The sequence below is a fragment of the Chiloscyllium plagiosum genome, unplaced genomic scaffold (assembly GCF_037043375.1).
Source record: "Chiloscyllium plagiosum isolate Xiang-an unplaced genomic scaffold, Cpla_swu_hap1 HiC_scaffold_33, whole genome shotgun sequence".
NCBI lineage: Eukaryota > Metazoa > Chordata > Chondrichthyes > Orectolobiformes > Hemiscylliidae > Chiloscyllium > Chiloscyllium plagiosum.
This window is the reverse complement of record NW_028270171.1, coordinates 13,478,425-13,495,920: the sequence shown is the minus strand read 5'-3', so window position 1 is coordinate 13,495,920 and position 17,496 is coordinate 13,478,425. Positions and strand designations below refer to the sequence as shown.

The following is a 17,496-nucleotide window of genomic DNA, read 5'->3' as shown; positions in this document are numbered from 1 at the left end:
TGACAGTGATCTGGGAATAACACAGCAATGCTTGAGGTTAGATGCTTCCATCTGATTTACTCTTGCTGCTAAAGTCAGCAGTTTGCAGTCCAAGCTGATCCTAGCTTCCTCCCAGCTTCCCATGTGCTGAAGGATTCTCCTGCTGCAGTTTGATTTGACCCAGTAATGTTGCAGGAGCAGTGATTTCTCTCCAAGTTGGGGAGTGATGTCATTCTGAAAGAAAACCTGGAGATGCTGACTCTCCTGTACAGCTGCTCCTTCATCTTTGGGGGTTACAGGGATCGTGGGTTAGGGAGGGGGCTCTCCTGGTGATTGTTTGAGTGAATTTTGTAGTGAGCATACACTGCAGCCTTCAGGGAGGGTTTAGGTCCTTAAAATATTTATTCTACAACGTAAAACCTTTTATTGTAAACAATCAAGTCATGCCGACATACTCTCTACAGTGCAGGCTGAGGCCATTCAGCCCATTGAATCTGCACCAATTATCTGAACAGCATCCTGTTCAGACCCACCCAATCCTCTTAACCCTGCATTTCCCATGGCCGATTCACCGATCCTGCACATCTTTGGACTGTGGGAGGAAACTGGAGCACTCCTAGGAAACCCACACAGGCACAAGAAGATCATGCACACTCTATACACACATACACTCACCCGAGGCTGGAATCAAACCCAGGTCCCTGGTGCTGTGAGGCAGAAGTGCTAACCACTGAGCCATCACACCATCCTAAAGAAACATGCTGTTGCACACCAGTAGAGTCATAGAGTCATACATCACAGAAGCAGACCCTTTGGCCCAACTTGTCCATGCCGACCAAATTTCCAAAACTGTACCAGTTGCCCTTGCCTGCATTTGGCCCATGTCCCTCTAAAACCTTCCCATTCATATATCCGTCCAAATGTCTTTTAAATGTTATAATTGTACCCACCTCCACCACTTCCTCTGGCAGCTCGTTCCATGTCCACAGCACCCTCTCTCTGAAAAGGTTGCCCCTCGCGTCACTATTTTAATCTTTCCCCTCTCACCTTTAGCCTATGCCCCTCTAGTGTTGTACTCCCACACCCCATCACAGGGTGGTTTTTATTGCTCAATCTTCAGTGTGCCAATCAGAAGGCTGCATTTCGTGCCCAGCTGCAGTTACCCTTCAGGAGGTGGTGATGATCTGGTTATTACAGCCCACCTGGTGTGGGAGAGACCAGAATGCTGCTGCTGCTGCTGCTACTGAGGGGGGGCTTCCGGGACTTGGATTCAGAAACAGTGATATTGTTCCAACTCAGGATGGCGAGAGATTTCCCTGGGGCTTCGTCAGTGTTCTTGGGGCTGCATTCAGCCAGAAAATTGGAAAGTATTCCACCACTTTTCATAACTTTGGTCTTGTAGATGGTGGAGAGGCTTTGAGAAATTCGCAACAGAATTCCCAGCCTCTGACCTGCACTCAACGCCATGAATATTTATCAGGGTTGACTCTGTTCATGGTTCCATGTATAATACACAAACTTGTAACTCAATCTGACAAGTAATGGCTAGACTGTAACCTGGTATTTGAATCAGATACTGGGTCAAAGTAACTTGCTTCCACCAATCCATCCGTCAAGGCTGTGATCCTACCCTAACATTGAGTGGGGACCTTCAATCCCCAAACCCTCACAGCCCACCACTCCACTGGAGGCTGCTCAGTTCAACACAATCAACTTTATGTTGATGTGAGAAACAAAAGCTCACTCACTTTAATAATTTCAGTCCAAGACCAAATATCTGAATCAGTCGTTTATTTGTACACTTGCAAGTGGGTGCCCTGTCCAATTGCCAGGTACGGCAATTAGAAATGCACAGTATATCCCAATAAACTCTTGCAATTTATGCAGTTTCTTTTCCCATATGTTTTCCTTATTCCATTGTTTGTTCCCTGCTTCGCTTACGTCACTCATTTCCTTAAGACTGATCCCACAACTTCTGTTTATCCTGTCTTGTCCGTGACAAACTCTTATCTCTGACTCCCATAAGGGTGTTTGACGTCAGTCTACTGTAGGTTATTGATTAGGCATATCTTTTCTTCTATCAGCATCTATTTCTATCCAGAGGCCACTTTGACCTCTTTGATTAGGGTTTGTTCCTGTGTCTCCGTGTAAGCGGGGAAACAGATGTTTTCCTGTTTGCCCATACATCCACCATTGTTCTGTAATCACGTCTCATGCAAACTTACCATTTTCTTTTTGCTGAATATATATTTTCTCATTCCTGTTCTGTGTCAGAATTTATAGTTGCAGAAATAACATTAATTCATTTATATCCCACATTGAGATAATCTCATGTCCATGAAGATGTGAGTATGGACCACATCGAGTTGGGAGGCCGGTTTCTGAGCTGTACATTCGACAGAATACAATGTAAACAGGATCAGAATCAGAATCAGAATCTCTCCACTTGGAAACACCCTTGAGTTGAGGGCTAGTTCATCTTGAAACAATTAAAAACTGAACATGGAGTTGAAAAGTTGATCATGCAATATGTTTCTAACAGCAATTTAAACATGGAGGCCTGAGGCCTACTACATGGCTAAGGCACTCAGCACATTTAGTGTTTTGATTTTAAACTGGGTTTCCTGAGACCTAAGGTCACAGAGATAACAGCAGATTCAGAATGGATCCACAAAGTACATCAATTGCCTGCACTAGATGACCCAAAAGCACTTCATTTCTGTCACTGTCAATCAATAGGCAAATGTTTAATGTCAACAAAATCTAGCCATTTTTCAATGGACTCCCAACACTGTCATTCAGAAAGTAGGAAGACAAATCCCCCAGAGTAACAAACTAACAAAGTTCTGCAAATCTGTTTTCAGCATGTCTTAATACACAAGCTCAAATACAATAGTGAAATTTCAGAGTATGTTTTAATCTCATTTTCAGGTAGATATACTCAGAGAATTTGCACTTGTGTAAGAGGTCAATCACTAATTTCATCATCGACCAGTTGTCAATTCTAATTGGCTTCTGGATCCAATTCCCATTCTGCGCTGAATGGACATGGCAGCTGATCGATTGATTCACAAGAGTGATTGGCCATCACTGATGATGTCATTTCCTGCTTAATAAAATGAGGTCTGCTCCTGGAATATAAATAAAAGTCCAAAGGCTGTGGTGATTTAGGTAGAGTTGGTGGTAATTTTAAGTTTGTGTTTGGCCTGTGACTTGTCTTGGATCAGCAGGTAGTGCAATATTTGTCACAAAATGGCTTCCCAGGTGTGTCAAAACTATCACCAGGATTGTGAAGCTGCTGTCAACAAGCAGATTAACCTGGAGCTCACTGCCTCCTATCTCTATCAGTCTTTGGTGAGTGTTGTCTCTATTTATAATTGCTTCTATTATGTGAAGTAAACTCTTTATTTCTAATTAACTTGATGCTCTTATAGACTGGCTCTTTTCTCTCTTGCCTATTTCTCAATTCAAGATAAATGTGGTGTTTACAACAACAAAGGGATCTGATACTGATGTGCAATAATGTATGTCCTGTTTATGTTCAGTGATGTTTCTGGGGTGCAGTGTCCTTGGTTAATATACTAATCCCTGATATGGCTGTCACAGGCAGCAACTGTCACTTCCCTATGGTTGTCAAAACAGGATATTTTACAGGAATAGCTTAACCATTTTGTGGGTGGCATGATGGCACAGTGGTTAGCACTGCTGCCTCACAGTACCTGAGACCTGGGTTCAATTCCCACCTCTGGCAACTGTCTGTGTGGAGTTTGCATGTTCTCCCCACTTCTGTGTGGGTTTCCTCTGGGTGCTCTGGTTTCTCCCACAGTCCAAAGACCTGCAGGTTAGGTGAATTGGCTGTGCTAAATTCCTCTTAGGTGAAGAGGAAAAATGGGTCTGTGTGGGTTGCTCTTCAGAGGGTCAGTGTGGACTTGGGCTGAAGGGCCTGTTTCCACACTAAGTAAACTAATTTAGGTCCACCATATGGAGGTATCCATTGACTAGTTGCCTTTTTGCTACTTTAATGCATTCTGGTTTGCTTCCATTTTCTGCTAATACCAAATAAGCATTTTACTAGTTTTGATACTGTGAAAGGGAGTTATGGCAGTGTTTATCAATGATACTTGGCTTATCTGAGCAGAGGTATTTAATGTCAGCCTGTGACTGGCCTCTGCTTAAGTAGGCTCCAGTTGAGGCCTATTTACACTTGTGTGGGTGGTCAGGTAGCCACTAGTTGTCCATCCCTTCGCCAGCAAGTCAACTCTTCCTCCAGAAGTGTTGGTGTACCCACAAGGTGGCTGGAGTGGTCTGAAACTTGACCCAATGACTGAAGAAATGGAGACCATCAAATCAGGATGGTATCAGAATTACAATGGCCATGCTTTTCTTCCAGTAATTATTTGCCCATGCCCTTCTGAAGTGTTAGAATGTCCTATTTGGAAGGTGTTTAGTGAGTGCTGCAGGGTCCCTGGTGATAATGGACCTTGAATGGAGGTGGAGAATGCAGTACCAATGGAGTGGGCTGTTTTATAATGGATGGTCTGCTTGAATATTGTAGGTACATTCATACAAACATGTGGTGAATATTCATCACACTCTAGGCTCTGTGTTTTAAAGGTTCTCTCTCATGATCTGAGGATGAAATCCCGAGAGCTCTGTTTGTTTGATGGAGGTGGGAACAGCTTTCATTGGTGAACTAGTTAGGTTTTTAATAAGGATGGATCACTCACTTCCACTCCGACCGGAGTTGTGTCCCTTCATAATCCTCAACCAACTGTTGGGGCTCTGTCTGGATCTGTCAACCACTAAGGTTGCCCAGACCCTAACCTTTCCTCATTAGAAAGGCAGTTGTATAGTGTATAATCCAGGGGTGATGCAGCTGGTCAAACCATTCTGCTTTATAAAAACAACTATCTACATTCTCTGGTAGAAGCACCAACAAAAGGAAACAGGAATTTAAGACAATCCAACTACTTGGAACCCAATGGACTCAATTGCAACATAACAAAGGAGCTGTTCCCATCCCCACAACAGCCCAAAAACACCCCCTTTAGTAAATGGTAAATACAAACTCTGCTTCTTGCTGGCAGGAGAGTTTTCAGAGCATTCATGTAAGAAACATCTGTTGAAGCATGGAACCTAGTTTCAGAGTAACAGCTTCTCTGCTATGAGCAGTTTCTGCCTGTTAAAACAAACCAAGATTGGAGAATAACTGGCCACTCCCCTGTCATTGTTTGAAGAAGCTATTGCCAGACATAGCAGCACCTCTGCCTTTATGACCCATCTTGAGGGGAGCACAAACCAAGGACAAAACGAGCTGCTTAGAGGAGTACCATTAACATAACATTCACTTGTGAGCATGATGGTTCAATGTATGAGTCAAATGTGGGTGTAAATCTAATGGTTTGAACTGCTCAAATCAAACAAAGCATAGTGCTATGCAGTTTACCTGCAGATGGTGTTACTAGCTTGATGTAATGGTTAGGCAGCATCCAAGGAACAGGAGAATCAATGTTTCAGGCATAAGCCCTTCAGGGCTCCTGTTCCTTGGATGCTGCCTGACCTGCTGCGCTTTTCCAGCAACAGTCAGCTCTGATCTGCAGTCCTCACTTTCTCCTGATGTAATGGTTAATCAGGGTTGTATGAGGTTTTCCCTGTATTGGACTCTTCCTTGATCAAGTTACACTTTTCTAATCACTCAGTTGCTTGCTTACAATTCAAAGGCTCCTCGCACAGGCTTTCCTCAGCAAACCCCAGGTCCCCTCTCTCTCATTCCATTCCACTCATTCCCTTCCGTACTCTGATATGAACACATTGTCTGTATGTACCACACATTTGATCAGTACAATCCCAATGATCTACAAGTTACACAAAACTCTCTCCTGACTAAACTAATGCCAGCAGTGTCCAACATCCACTTTTCTAGTTTAGCCCCAAATGAATAATGTAGTGCCTTGCAGCAGCCTCATGGTTACTTTCTCATTGAATGGCAGGACTGGCTTGAAGGGCTGAATGGCCTACAGTCCGTGTTCTGATATCAGTTTTGTATCTCCATGTCCTGGTGACTGGGTATTACCCTCTGGTTAATGGTGACTGGAGTAGACTGCACTTAGTACTCCAGTGGCTTTCCTTGTCACCCAACTGAACCCTCACCTTGTTAAAGGTTACAACTTCAGTTGGTTCCATGCAGAATATTTGAAATCTACCATCCTAGACCTGGTCTGCACAGAAACAGACCCTCGAAGCCACTCTTCCATGCCAGCCAAATATCCCACATTAATCTTGTCCCATTTGGCACATCACTCTAAATACCTCCTTCCTTTATTGCAGAGTTTCAGTCCATGTCTAATATCTCCCAATTCTAATGGTGTTAATGAGCAGAAACATGAATTTAGTTTCTCTCCTCTGATGCTGTACCAGACCTGCTGAGCAACTCTCCAGCTGTTTAATCCAAATTAAAACATGGATGTTGCATGTCCTCAGGAGGAAGCTGGGGTGAAGAGCTGCTGGCTCACTGGACAACACTAGTATATTAAAATCACTTGAGAATGCAAAGGATTAATAACTGCTTGAATAGTCAGTCTGATTGAGGGCTAAATTTAGTCTCTACTTCTGACAGCTAGAACTGGGGCCAGTGATGTGCTAATGGGATGGAAATGGTTCTCTTTCAGATGTCGTACTTTGACCGGGATGATGTTGCCCTGCACCATTTCTCCCAGTTCTTCAAAGCTCAGTCCCAGGAGAAGCAGGAACATGCAGAGAAGCTGCTGAAATTCCAGAATCAGCGTGGAGGCAGAGTCCTCCTCCAGGATGTGAAGGTGGGAATGTTGGAGGGGAATGACTGCTCTCGTGATGTGGCTTCAATCCATCAGTAACAGGGTTTGCTCATCCTGAAGGGGGAAGTGAAGGGCTGTTGCTTGTCCTTCCCATATGATCTCTTCCATCTCGCACTCACTGCATAGAAACAGGCCCTTTGGTCTACCATATCTATGCTGACCAAACTACACTAATCCCACCTACTTGCACTTAGTCCTTCACCCACTATACCCTGGCATTTGAAGTATTTGTCCAGATGTTGCTGCAGTGCCAATGGACTAGCTGCCTCCCCCACACTCAGGTGCTGCATTCCATATTTATCAAGTTTCCTGAGATCCCACTAACACCCTTTCTCTTCAAATCATCCTCTGGACTTTGAGGATGGTACTGGCACTACATGTCTCAGTGCCAGTGACCCAGGTCCAATTCCAGCCTCTGGGAACTGCTCAGTTTGCACATGGCACAAAGATGTCCTGGTCAGTTTGGTCACGCTAGGTTGCCCAGTTTCCAGGGATACACAGGCTACATGTTTCACTAAACAGGGATGGGTTGGGGCAGTGTGGACCCTCTGGAGGGTTGATGTGGACAAATGGGCTAAATGACCTGCTTCATCCCACTGTCAGGATTCTGATTCTGATCCTTAACTGTCCTTTGTTTCCATGTTTCAGAAGCCAGAGAGGGATGAGTGGGGTAATGGTCTGCAGGCAATGCAGGTTGCCCTGGATCTGGAGAAGAATGTGAACCAGAGTTTGCTGGATCTACACCAACTCGCCACTGCCCAGACTGACCCTCATGTAAGCTTTACCACCTCATTCTCATCACTGCCTGACCCTCAGGGCAACACCTCACTGGTTGGTCTTTGTGGGTTTGAAATTCAATAATGCAACATTTGGGGAGATGTGATTTGGTGATGCCAGTGTCAAACTGGGGTGTACAAAGTTAAAACTAACACCAGGTTATAGTCCAACAGGCTTATTCAAAGCTCGAGCTTCCAAACTAATACTCTTTGACCACCTGAAGAAGCAGCACTCTGAAAGCCAGTGCTTCTGAATAAACCTGTTGGACAAAACCTGGTGTTGTGATTTTTAACTTTGTCCAGATGTAAGATTGATCATTCCAGATCCACACTGGTGGTTACAATGTTACAACTCTTCAGCAAGAAGGTCAAGGCGGAACTTGGATTGTAATCTGGTGGGATTGCTGAAGTGATATTGGCCACTGAATCCTCATTCAGGACCGTTGCATTGGAATGATCACCAGCCACCACAATACAACTCAGCTCCACTTAAATGGCAAGATGTGCCAGCTGAGAGGCTAATGTATTCACCAGTCCAAAATCTCTAGATTGCTGGATTTTTCAGGGTTGTCCAGAGCTAGTAGTACCCAGTCTGTTTTGCAGTGGGAATTCTCCAAACTGTCTTGGATTGTGCTAATGTAATGAGTTGTAATATTCCTGTGTTCCAGCTGTGTGACTTCCTGGAGACCCACTATTTGGATGAGGAGGTTGAGATCATCAAGCGACTTGGGGACTACATCACCAACCTGAAGCGTCTGGGAGCTCCTGAGAATGGGCTGGGAGAGTACCTGTTTGACAGGCTCTCGCTGGAGGACAGCAGTTAGTGGGGCCTGGGGTACTGTCTGCTCTTGTCTGAATGCATTACTGACTTCACTTGGACAATCTGGCTTTCTTCCCCCACACCACCTGAATGGAAATGAATAAAATGTTCTAATGATCTTGCTTTTTGTCCATCATTTGCACCACTGATCCTTCTCAATTTGTTTGCTATCTCTGGGGGGGGGGGGGGCTTGATGTCAGTAATCATCCTGCAATTTGGCTCGCATCACTGGACTAAAACATGGGGTTGTTGTAACTAAAATTCAAGCTAAAATGCCCCACGTGAGGTTGGGTGTTATACTTTCTGGAGTATAAAACATTTTTAACGATTCTTTTGTCCAAGAACTATACTTTTTTCTTTGGACTAATGCCTACAGTATTAGGCAAACAGAGGGCAGGGATGTTTCCATACCTTGTCAAAAGATCAGCTCCAAACATCCATTTCCCTAAACCTTTGATTCCAAGTTCATTTCCAGATTTGCCCATCAAGTGTTCATCTCCACATCAATGCCTTCCTTCACTTTAGAAGGACTCCACAATTTGGAATCAAAAACTGCATGATGTGGGTGACCAGATCTGTTCACCTTTCTTATAGGCTTTGGGTGAAGTCCATGAGGTTCTGGTTTCTACCCAGATGGTGGAACTAGCTAATGATCTCAATTTGTCTGGTTATAGCTCCCAATGGAACTCTAACATGACCAGGATATTCTAAATGCTACTGTTTTCTTTTACCTCTGAGCCCAGCCTTAGGATCCCATTGGGGTTCAGACCAGCACAGGGGACTGTGCTCTTCACCCCTTGCGTTGTTACAGCCCTTAGCAGTGGGGTACAAAGAGTGGCTCATTTCTCTATAGTCTGAATCAAACATGCAGCACCTGATGAGCACCTTGATGAAATACCCATTCAAGCACAACTAGGAGTCAATCCACAGCAGGGGGAGTTCTTCCCAGCAGTAGCAATGTTCTCCCACTGTCTCTCCCTCACTTTCATGTACCTCCCTATCTGAAGACTCGCTCCTAACACCGCTCCATCACTTTCAATATACCTCAAGCCGGCCTTCCCAGAGCTGGGATAATTGACTGCAGACGCACGTTCCTGGGCGTCAGCTGAAGGAATTCTCCTGAGCTGCATTGAATTAATACACATGCTCTCATCGTCACCTACAGCTGAAATGAGCAGGATGACAGTGATCTGGGAATAACACAGCAATGCTTGAGGTTAGATGCTCCCATCTGATTTACTCTTGCTGCTAAAGTCAGCAGTTTGCAGTCCCAGCTGATCCTAGCTTCCTCCCAGCTTCCCATGTGCTGAAGGATTCTCCTGATGCAGTTTGATTTGACCCAGTGATGTTGACGGAGCAGTGATTTCTCTCCAAGTTGGGGAGTGCTGTCATTCTGAAAGAAAACCTGGAGATGCTGACTCTCCTGTACAGCTGCACCTTCATCTTTGGGGTTTCAGGGATCGTGGGTGGGGGAGGGGGCTCTGCTGGTGATTGTTTGAGTGAAGTTTGTAGTGAGCATACACTGCAGCCTTCAGGGAGGGTTTAGGTCCTTAACATATTTATTCCACAACGTAAAACCTCTTATTGTAAACAATCAAGTCAGGCCGACATACTCTCTACAGTGCAGGCTGAGGCCATTCAGCCCATTGAGTCTACACCCATTATCTGAACAGCATCCTGTTCAGAACCACCCAATCCTCTTAACCCTGCATTTCCCATGGCCAATTCACCGATCCTGCACATCTTTGGACTGTGGGAGGAAACTGGAGCACTCCTAGGAAACCCACACAGGCACAAGGAGAGCACGCACACTCTATATACACACACACACACCCAAGGCTGGAATCAAACCCAGGTCCCTGGTGCTGTGAGGCAGCAGTGCTAACCACTGAGCCACCACACCATCCTAAAGAAACATGTTGTTGCACACCAGTAGAGTCATAGAGTCATACATCACAGAAGCAGATCCTTTGGCCCAACCTGTCCATGCTGACCAGATTTCCAAAACTGTACCAGTTGCCCTTGCCTGCATTTGGCCCATGTCCCTCTAAAACCTTCCCATTCATGTATCCATCCAAATGTCTTTTAAATGTTATAATTGTACCCGCCTCCACCACTTCCTCTGGCAGCTCGTTCCATGTCCACAGCACCCTCTCTCTGAAAAGGTTGCCCCTCACGTCCCTATTTTAATCTTTCCCCTCTCACCTTTAGCCTATGCCCCTCTAGTGTTGCACTCCCACACCCCATCACAGGGTGGTTTTTATTGGTCTATCGTCAGTGTGCCAATCAGAAGGCTGCATTTCGTGCCCAGCCACAGTTACCCTTCAGGAGGTGGTGATGAGCTGGTTATTACAGCCCACCTGGTGTGGGAGAGACCAGAATGCTGCTGCTGCTGCTACTGAGGGGGGCTTCCGGGACTTGGATTCAGAAACAGTGATATTGTTCCAACTCAGGATGGCGAGAGATTACCCTGGGGCTTCGTCAGTGTTCTTGGGGCTGCATTCAGCCAGAAAATTGGAAAGTATTCCACCACTTTTCATAACTTTGGTCTTGTAGTTGGTGGAGAGGCTTTGGCAGTTCAGGAGTTGAGAAATTCACAACAGAATTCCCCGCCTCTGACCTGCTCTCATCTCCATGAATATTTATCAGGGTTGACTCTGACCATGGTTCCATGTATAATACTCAAACTTGTAACTCAATCTGACAAGTAATGGCTGGACTGTAACCTGGTATTTGAATCAGACACTGGGTCAAAGTAACTTGCTTCCAGCAATCCATCCCTCAAGGCTGTGATCATTCCCTAACATTGAGTGGGGACCTTCAATCCCCAAACTCTCACAGCACAACCAGTCCACTGGAGGCTGCTCAGTTCAACACATTCAACTTTATGTTGCGATTCTCTCATGTCCATTAAGATGTGAGTATGGACCACATCGAGTTGGGAGGCCAGTTTCTGAGCTGTACGTTCGACAGCATACAATGTAAACGGGATCAGGATCAGAATCTCTCCACTTGGAAACAACCTTGAGTTGAGGGCTAGTTCACCTTGAAACAATTAAAAACTGAACATGGAGTTGAAAAGTTGATCATGCAATATGTTTCTAACAGCAATTTAAACATGGAGGCCTGAGGCCTACTACATGGCTGACACACTCAGCACATTTACCGTTTTGGTTTTAAACTGGGTTTCCTGAGACCTAAGGTCAAAGAGATCACAGCAGATTCAGAAAGGATCCACAAAGTACATCAGTTGCCTGCACTAGATGACCCAAAAGCACTTCATTTCTGTCACTGTCAATCAATAGGCAAATGTTTAATGTCAACAAAATCTAACCATTTTTCAATGGACTCCCAACACTGTCATTCAGAAGGTAGGAAGACAAATCCCTCAGAGTAACAAACTAACAAAGTTCTGCAAATCTGTTTTCAGCATGTCTTAATACACAAGCTCAAATACAATAGTGAAATTTCAGAGTATGTTTTAATCTCATTTTCAGGTAGATATACTCAGAGAATTTGCACTTGTGTAAGAGGTCAATCACTAATTTCATCATTGACCAGTTGTCAATTCTAATTGGCTTCTGGATCCAATTCCCATTCTGCGCTGAATGGACATGGCAGCTGATCGATTGATTCACAAGAGTGATTGGCCATCACTGATGATGTCATTTCCTGCTTAATAAAATGAGGTCTGCTCCTGGAATATAAATAAAAGTCCAAAGGCTGTGGTGATTTAGGTAGAGTTGGTGGTAATTTTATGTTTGTGGTTGGTCTGTGACTTGTCTTGGGTCGGCAAGTAGTGCAATATTTGTCACAAAATGGCTTCCCAGGTTTGTCAAAACTATCACCAGGATTGTGAAGCTGCTGTCAACAAGCAGATTAACCTGGAGCTCACTGCCTCCTATCTCTATCAGTCTTTGGTGAGTGTTGTCTCTATTTATAATTGCTTCTATTATGTGAAGTAAATTTTTCTGTACTTCAAATTAACTTGATGCTCCTGTAGATTGACTTTTGTAGCTCTTACCTGTTTCACACTTCAAGACAAATGTGGTGTTACAGCAACAATGGAGTATGATACTGATGTGCAATAATGTATGCAAGGTGAAGTGTTGTTGGTTAGTGTACAATTCCCTGATATGGCTGTCATAGGCAGTAACTGTCACTTCCCTAGGGTTGTCAAAACAGGATATTTTACAGGAATAGCTTCGAAACCATTTGGGTTAACCATATAGAGGTATGCATTGACCAGCTGCCTTTCTCCTGCTTTAATGTATTCTGGTATGTTTGGTTTATTTTCTGATAATGCTAAATAAGCATCATACTAGATTTGATACTGTAAAAGGGAGTTATGGCAGTGTTTATCAATGATACTAGGCTTCTCTGAGCAGAGGTATTTAATGTCATGCTGTGACTGGCCTCTGCTTAAGTAGGCTCCAGTTGAGGCCTATTTAGCTTTCTGTATTATCCACTTGTGTGGGTGGTCAGGTGGCCACTTGTCCATCCCTTCACCTGGAAGAAGAGTCAATTTGCTGCAGTATTGGTGTACCCATAAGGTGGCTGGAGTAGTCTGAAATTTGACTCTGACTGATTGAAGAAATGGAAACCATCAAATCAGGATGGTATGAGAATTAAAATGGCCCACTCTTTTCCAGTAATGATTTGTCCATGCCCTTCTGAAGTGTTAGAATGTCCTATTGGGAAGGTGTTTAGTGAGTGCTGCAGGGTACCTGGTAGATAATGGACACTGAAGGGAGGTGGAGAATGGAGTGGGTTGTTTTATCCTGGATGGTGTCTCTTTCTTGAATGTTGCAGGTACACTCATCCAGACATGTGATGAATATTCATCACACTCTGGGCTCTGTGTTTTAAAGGTCCTCTCTCATGAGATGGGAACAAAGTCCCTTGAGCTCTGATGGAGGTGGGAACAGCTTTCATTGGTGAACCAGTTAGCTTTTAATAAGGATGGATCACTCACTTCCACTCTGACCTGAGTTGGGCCCCTTTGTAATCCTTCCCCAACTGTTGGGGCCCTGTCTGGATCTGTCAAAACCACTAAGGTTGCCCAGACCCGAACCTTTCCTCATTAGAAAGGCAGTTGTATAGTGTATAATCCAGGGGTGATGCAGCTGGTCAAACCATTCTGCTTTATAAAAACAACTGTCGACATTCTCTGGTAGAAGCACCAACAAAAGGAAATGGGAATTTAAGACAATCCAACTACTTGGAACCCAATGGACTCAATTGCAACATAAAGGAGCTGTTCCCATCCCCACAACAGCCCAAAAACACCCCCTTTAGTAAATGGTAAATACAAACTCTGCTTCTTGCTGGCAGGAGAGTTTTCAGAGCATTCATGTAAGAAACATCTGTTGAAGCATGGAACCTAGTTTCAGAGTAACAGCTTCTCTGCTATGAGCAGTTTTTGCCTGTTAAACCAAGATTGGAGAATAACTGGCCACTCCCCTGTCATTGTTTGAAGAAGCTATTGCCAGACATGACAGCACCTCTGCCTTTATGACCCATCTTGAAGGGGACACAAACCAAGGACAAAACAAGCTGCTTAAAGGAGTAGCATTAACATAACATTCACTTGTGAGCATGATGGTTCAATGTATGTGTCAAATGTGGGTATAAATCTAATGGCTTAAACTGCTCAAGTCAAACCAAGCATAGTGCTTTTCAGTTTACCTGCAGATGGTGTCACTAGCTTGATGTAATGGTTAGGCAGCATCCAAGGAACAGGAGAATCGACGTTTCGGGCATAAGCCCTTCAGGAAGGGTTGAAGGGCTTATGCCTGGAACGTCAATTCTCTTGTTCGTTCGATGCTGCCTGACCTGCTGTGCTTTTTCAGCAACACATTTTCAGCTGATCTCCAGCGTTTGCCGTCCTCACCTTTGTCCTGATGTAATGCTTAATCTGAGTCGCATGAGGTTTTCCCTGTAACGGACTTTCCCTGATCAAGTTACACTTTTCTAATCACTCAGTTGATTGCTTACAACTCAAAGGCTCCTCCCACAGGCTTTCCTCAGCAAACCCCAGGTCCCCTCTCTCTCATTCCATTCCACTCATTCCCTTCCATACTCTGATATGAACACATTCTACTGATCAAACGTATGGTACAGACAATCCCAATGATCTACAAGTTACACAACTTTCTCCTGACTAAACTAATGCCAGCAGTATCCATCATCCAACTTTTAGTTTAGCCCCAAAGAAGAATGTAGTGCCTTGCAGCAGCCTCATGGTTACTTTCTCATTGAATGGCAGGACTGGCTTGAGGGGCTGAATGGCCTACAGTCCCTGTGTTCTGATATCAGTTTTATATCTCCATGTCCTGGTGACTGGGTATTACCCTCTGGTTAATGGTGACTGGAGTAGACAGCACTTAGTACTCCAGTGGCTTTCCTTGTCACCCAACTGAACCCTCACCTTGTTAAAGGTTACAATTTCAGTTGGTTCCATGCAGAATATTTGAAATCTACCATCCTAGACCTGGTCTGCACAGAAACAGACCCTCTAAGCCACTCTTCCATGCCGGCCAGATATCCCACATTAATCTCGTCCCATTTGGCACATCACTCTAAATACCTCCTTCCTTTATTGAAGAGTTTCAGTCCATGTCTAATATCTCCCAATTCTAATGGTGTTAATGAGCAGAAACATGAATTTAGTTTCTCTCCTCTGATGCTGTACCAGACCTGCTGAGCAACTCTCCAGCTGTTTAATCCAAATTAAAATATGGATGTTGCATGTCCTCAGGAGGAAGCTGGGGTTAAGAGCTGCTGGCTCACTGGACAATCATGATATATTAAAATCATTTGAGAATGCAGAGGATTAATAACTGCTTGAATAGTCGGTCTGATTGAGGGCTAAATTTAGTCTCTACTTCTGACAACTAGAATTGGGGCCAGTGATGTGTTAATGGGATGGAAATGGTTCTCTTTCAGATGTCGTACTTTGACCGGGATGATGTTGCCCTGCACCATTTCTCCCAGTTCTTCAAAGCTCAGTCCAAGGAGAAGCAGGAACATGCAGAGAAGCTGCTGAAATTCCAGAATCAGCGTGGAGGCAGAGTCCTCCTCCAGGATGTGAAGGTGGGAATGTTGGGGAGGGGAATGGCTGCTCTCGTGATGTGGCTTCAATCCATCAGTAACAGGGTTTGCTCATCCTGAAGGGGGAAGTGAAGAACTGTTGCTTGTCTTTCCCATATGATCTCTTCCATCTCGCACTCACTGCATAGAAACAGGCCCTTTGGTCTACCATACCATATGGTATCCATATCTATGCTGACCAAATGACACTAATCCCACCTGCACTTAGTCCTTTGCCCACTATACCCTGGCATTTGAAGTATTTGTCCAGATGTTGCTGCCATGTCACTGGACTAGCTGCCTCCCGCACACTCAGGTGCTGCGTTCCATATTTATCAAGTTTCCTGAGATCCCACTAAAACCCTTTCTCTTCAAATCATCCTCTGGACTTGAGGAAGGTTTAGCACTACACTGTCTCAGTGCCAGTGACCCAGGTCCAATTCCAGCCTCTGGGAACTGCTCAGTTTGCACATGGCACAAAGATGTGCTGGTCAGTTTGGTCATGAGGTTGCCCAGTTTCCAGGGATACACAGGCTACATTTTTCACTAAACAAGATTACAGGAATGGCTTGGGGCAGTGTGGACCCTCTGGACGGTTGATGTGGACAAATGGGCTAAATGACCTGCTTCATCCCACTGTCAGCATTCTTAACTGTCCTTTGTTTCCATGTTTCAGAAGCCAGAGAGGGATGAGTGGGGTAACGGTCTGCAGGCAATGCAGGTTGCCCTGGACCTGGAGAAGAATGTGAACCAGAGTTTGCTGGATCTACACCAACTCGCCACTGCCCAGACTGACCCTCATGTAAGCTTCACCACCTCATTCTCATCACTGCCTGACCCTCAGGGCAGCACCTCACTGGTTGGTCTTTGTGGGTTTGAAATTCAATAATGCAACATTTGGGGAGATGTGATTTGGAGATGCCAGTGTCAAACTGGGGTGTACAAAGTTAAAACTAACACCAGGTTATAGTCCAACAGGCTTATTCAAAGCTCTAGCTTCCAAACTATACTCTTTGACCACCTGAAGAAGCAGCACTCTGAATGCCAGTGCTTCTGAATAAACCTGTTGGACAAAACCTGGTGTTGTGATTTTTAACTTTGTCCAGATGTAACATTGTAACCACCAGTGTGCATCTGGAATGATCTCTATTACAACTCCTCAGCAAGAAGGTCAAGGAGGAACTTGGATTGTAATCTGGTGGGAGTGCTGAAGTGACATTAGCCACTGAATCCTCATTCAGGACTGTTGCAGTGTAATGATCACCATTCACCACAATACAACTCAGCTCCACTTAAATGGCAAGATGTGCCAGCTGAGAGGCTAATATATTCACCAGTCCACACTCTATAGTTTGCTGGATTTTTCAGGGTTGTCTAGAGCTAGTACTGTCCGGACAGTTTGGAGAATTCCCACTGCAAAACAGTCTTGGATTGTGTTAATGTAATGAGTTGTAATATTCCTGTGTTGCAGCTGTGTGACTTCCTGGAGACCCACTATTTGGATGAGGAGGTTGAGATCATCAAGCGACTTGGGGACTACAACACCAACCTGAAGCGTCTGGGAGCTCCTGAGAATGGGCTGGGAGAGTACCTGTTTGACAGGCTCTCGCTGGAGGACAGCAGTTAGTGGGGTGTGGGGTACTGTCTGCTCTTGTCTGAATGCATTACTGACTTCATTTGGACAATCTGGCTTTCTTCTCCCACACCACCTGAATGGAAATGAATAAAATGTTCTATTGATCTTGCTTTTTGTCCATCATTTGCACCACTGATCCTTCTCAATTTGTTTGCTATCTCTGGGGGGGGCTTGATGTCCGTAATCATCCTGCAATTTGGCTCACATCACTGGACTAAAACATGGGGTTGTTGTAACTAAAATTCAAGCTATCATGCCCCACATGAGGTTGGGTGTTATACATACTGGAGTATAAAACATTTTTAACGATTCTTTTGTCCAAGAACTATACTTTTTTTTTTTTTGGAATAATGCCTACAG

At 44.6% G+C, this 17,496-nt stretch overlaps 1 protein-coding gene across 1 annotated transcript; it reads left to right on the top strand.

The window, feature by feature from the left end:
• Nucleotides 1–3,231: 3,231 nt before the first annotated feature.
• On the top strand, nt 3,232–17,127 carry LOC148141221 (ferritin, middle subunit-like). The gene is made up of 6 exons (XM_087978039.1): nt 3,232–3,333; nt 6,648–6,794; nt 7,461–7,586; nt 15,357–15,503; nt 16,177–16,302; nt 16,972–17,127. The coding sequence occupies exons 1-6, from the start codon at nt 3,232–3,234 to the stop codon at nt 17,125–17,127; spliced, it is 804 nt and encodes a 267-aa protein (XP_087834165.1).
• The last annotated feature ends 369 nt before the right edge of the window (nt 17,128–17,496 follow it).

Bases quoted from the DNA above. Each gene is read 5' to 3' on its own strand.
- LOC148141221 (XM_087978039.1), top strand. From the start codon at position 3,232: ATGGCTTCCCAGGTGTGTCAAAACTATCACCAGGATTGTGAAGCTGCT. The intron at 3,334-6,647 runs GTGAGTGTTGTC...GTTCTCTTTCAG, and splicing joins CCTATCTCTATCAGTCTTTG to ATGTCGTACTTTGACCGGGA. The intron at 6,795-7,460 runs GTGGGAATGTTG...TCCATGTTTCAG, and splicing joins TCCTCCTCCAGGATGTGAAG to AAGCCAGAGAGGGATGAGTG.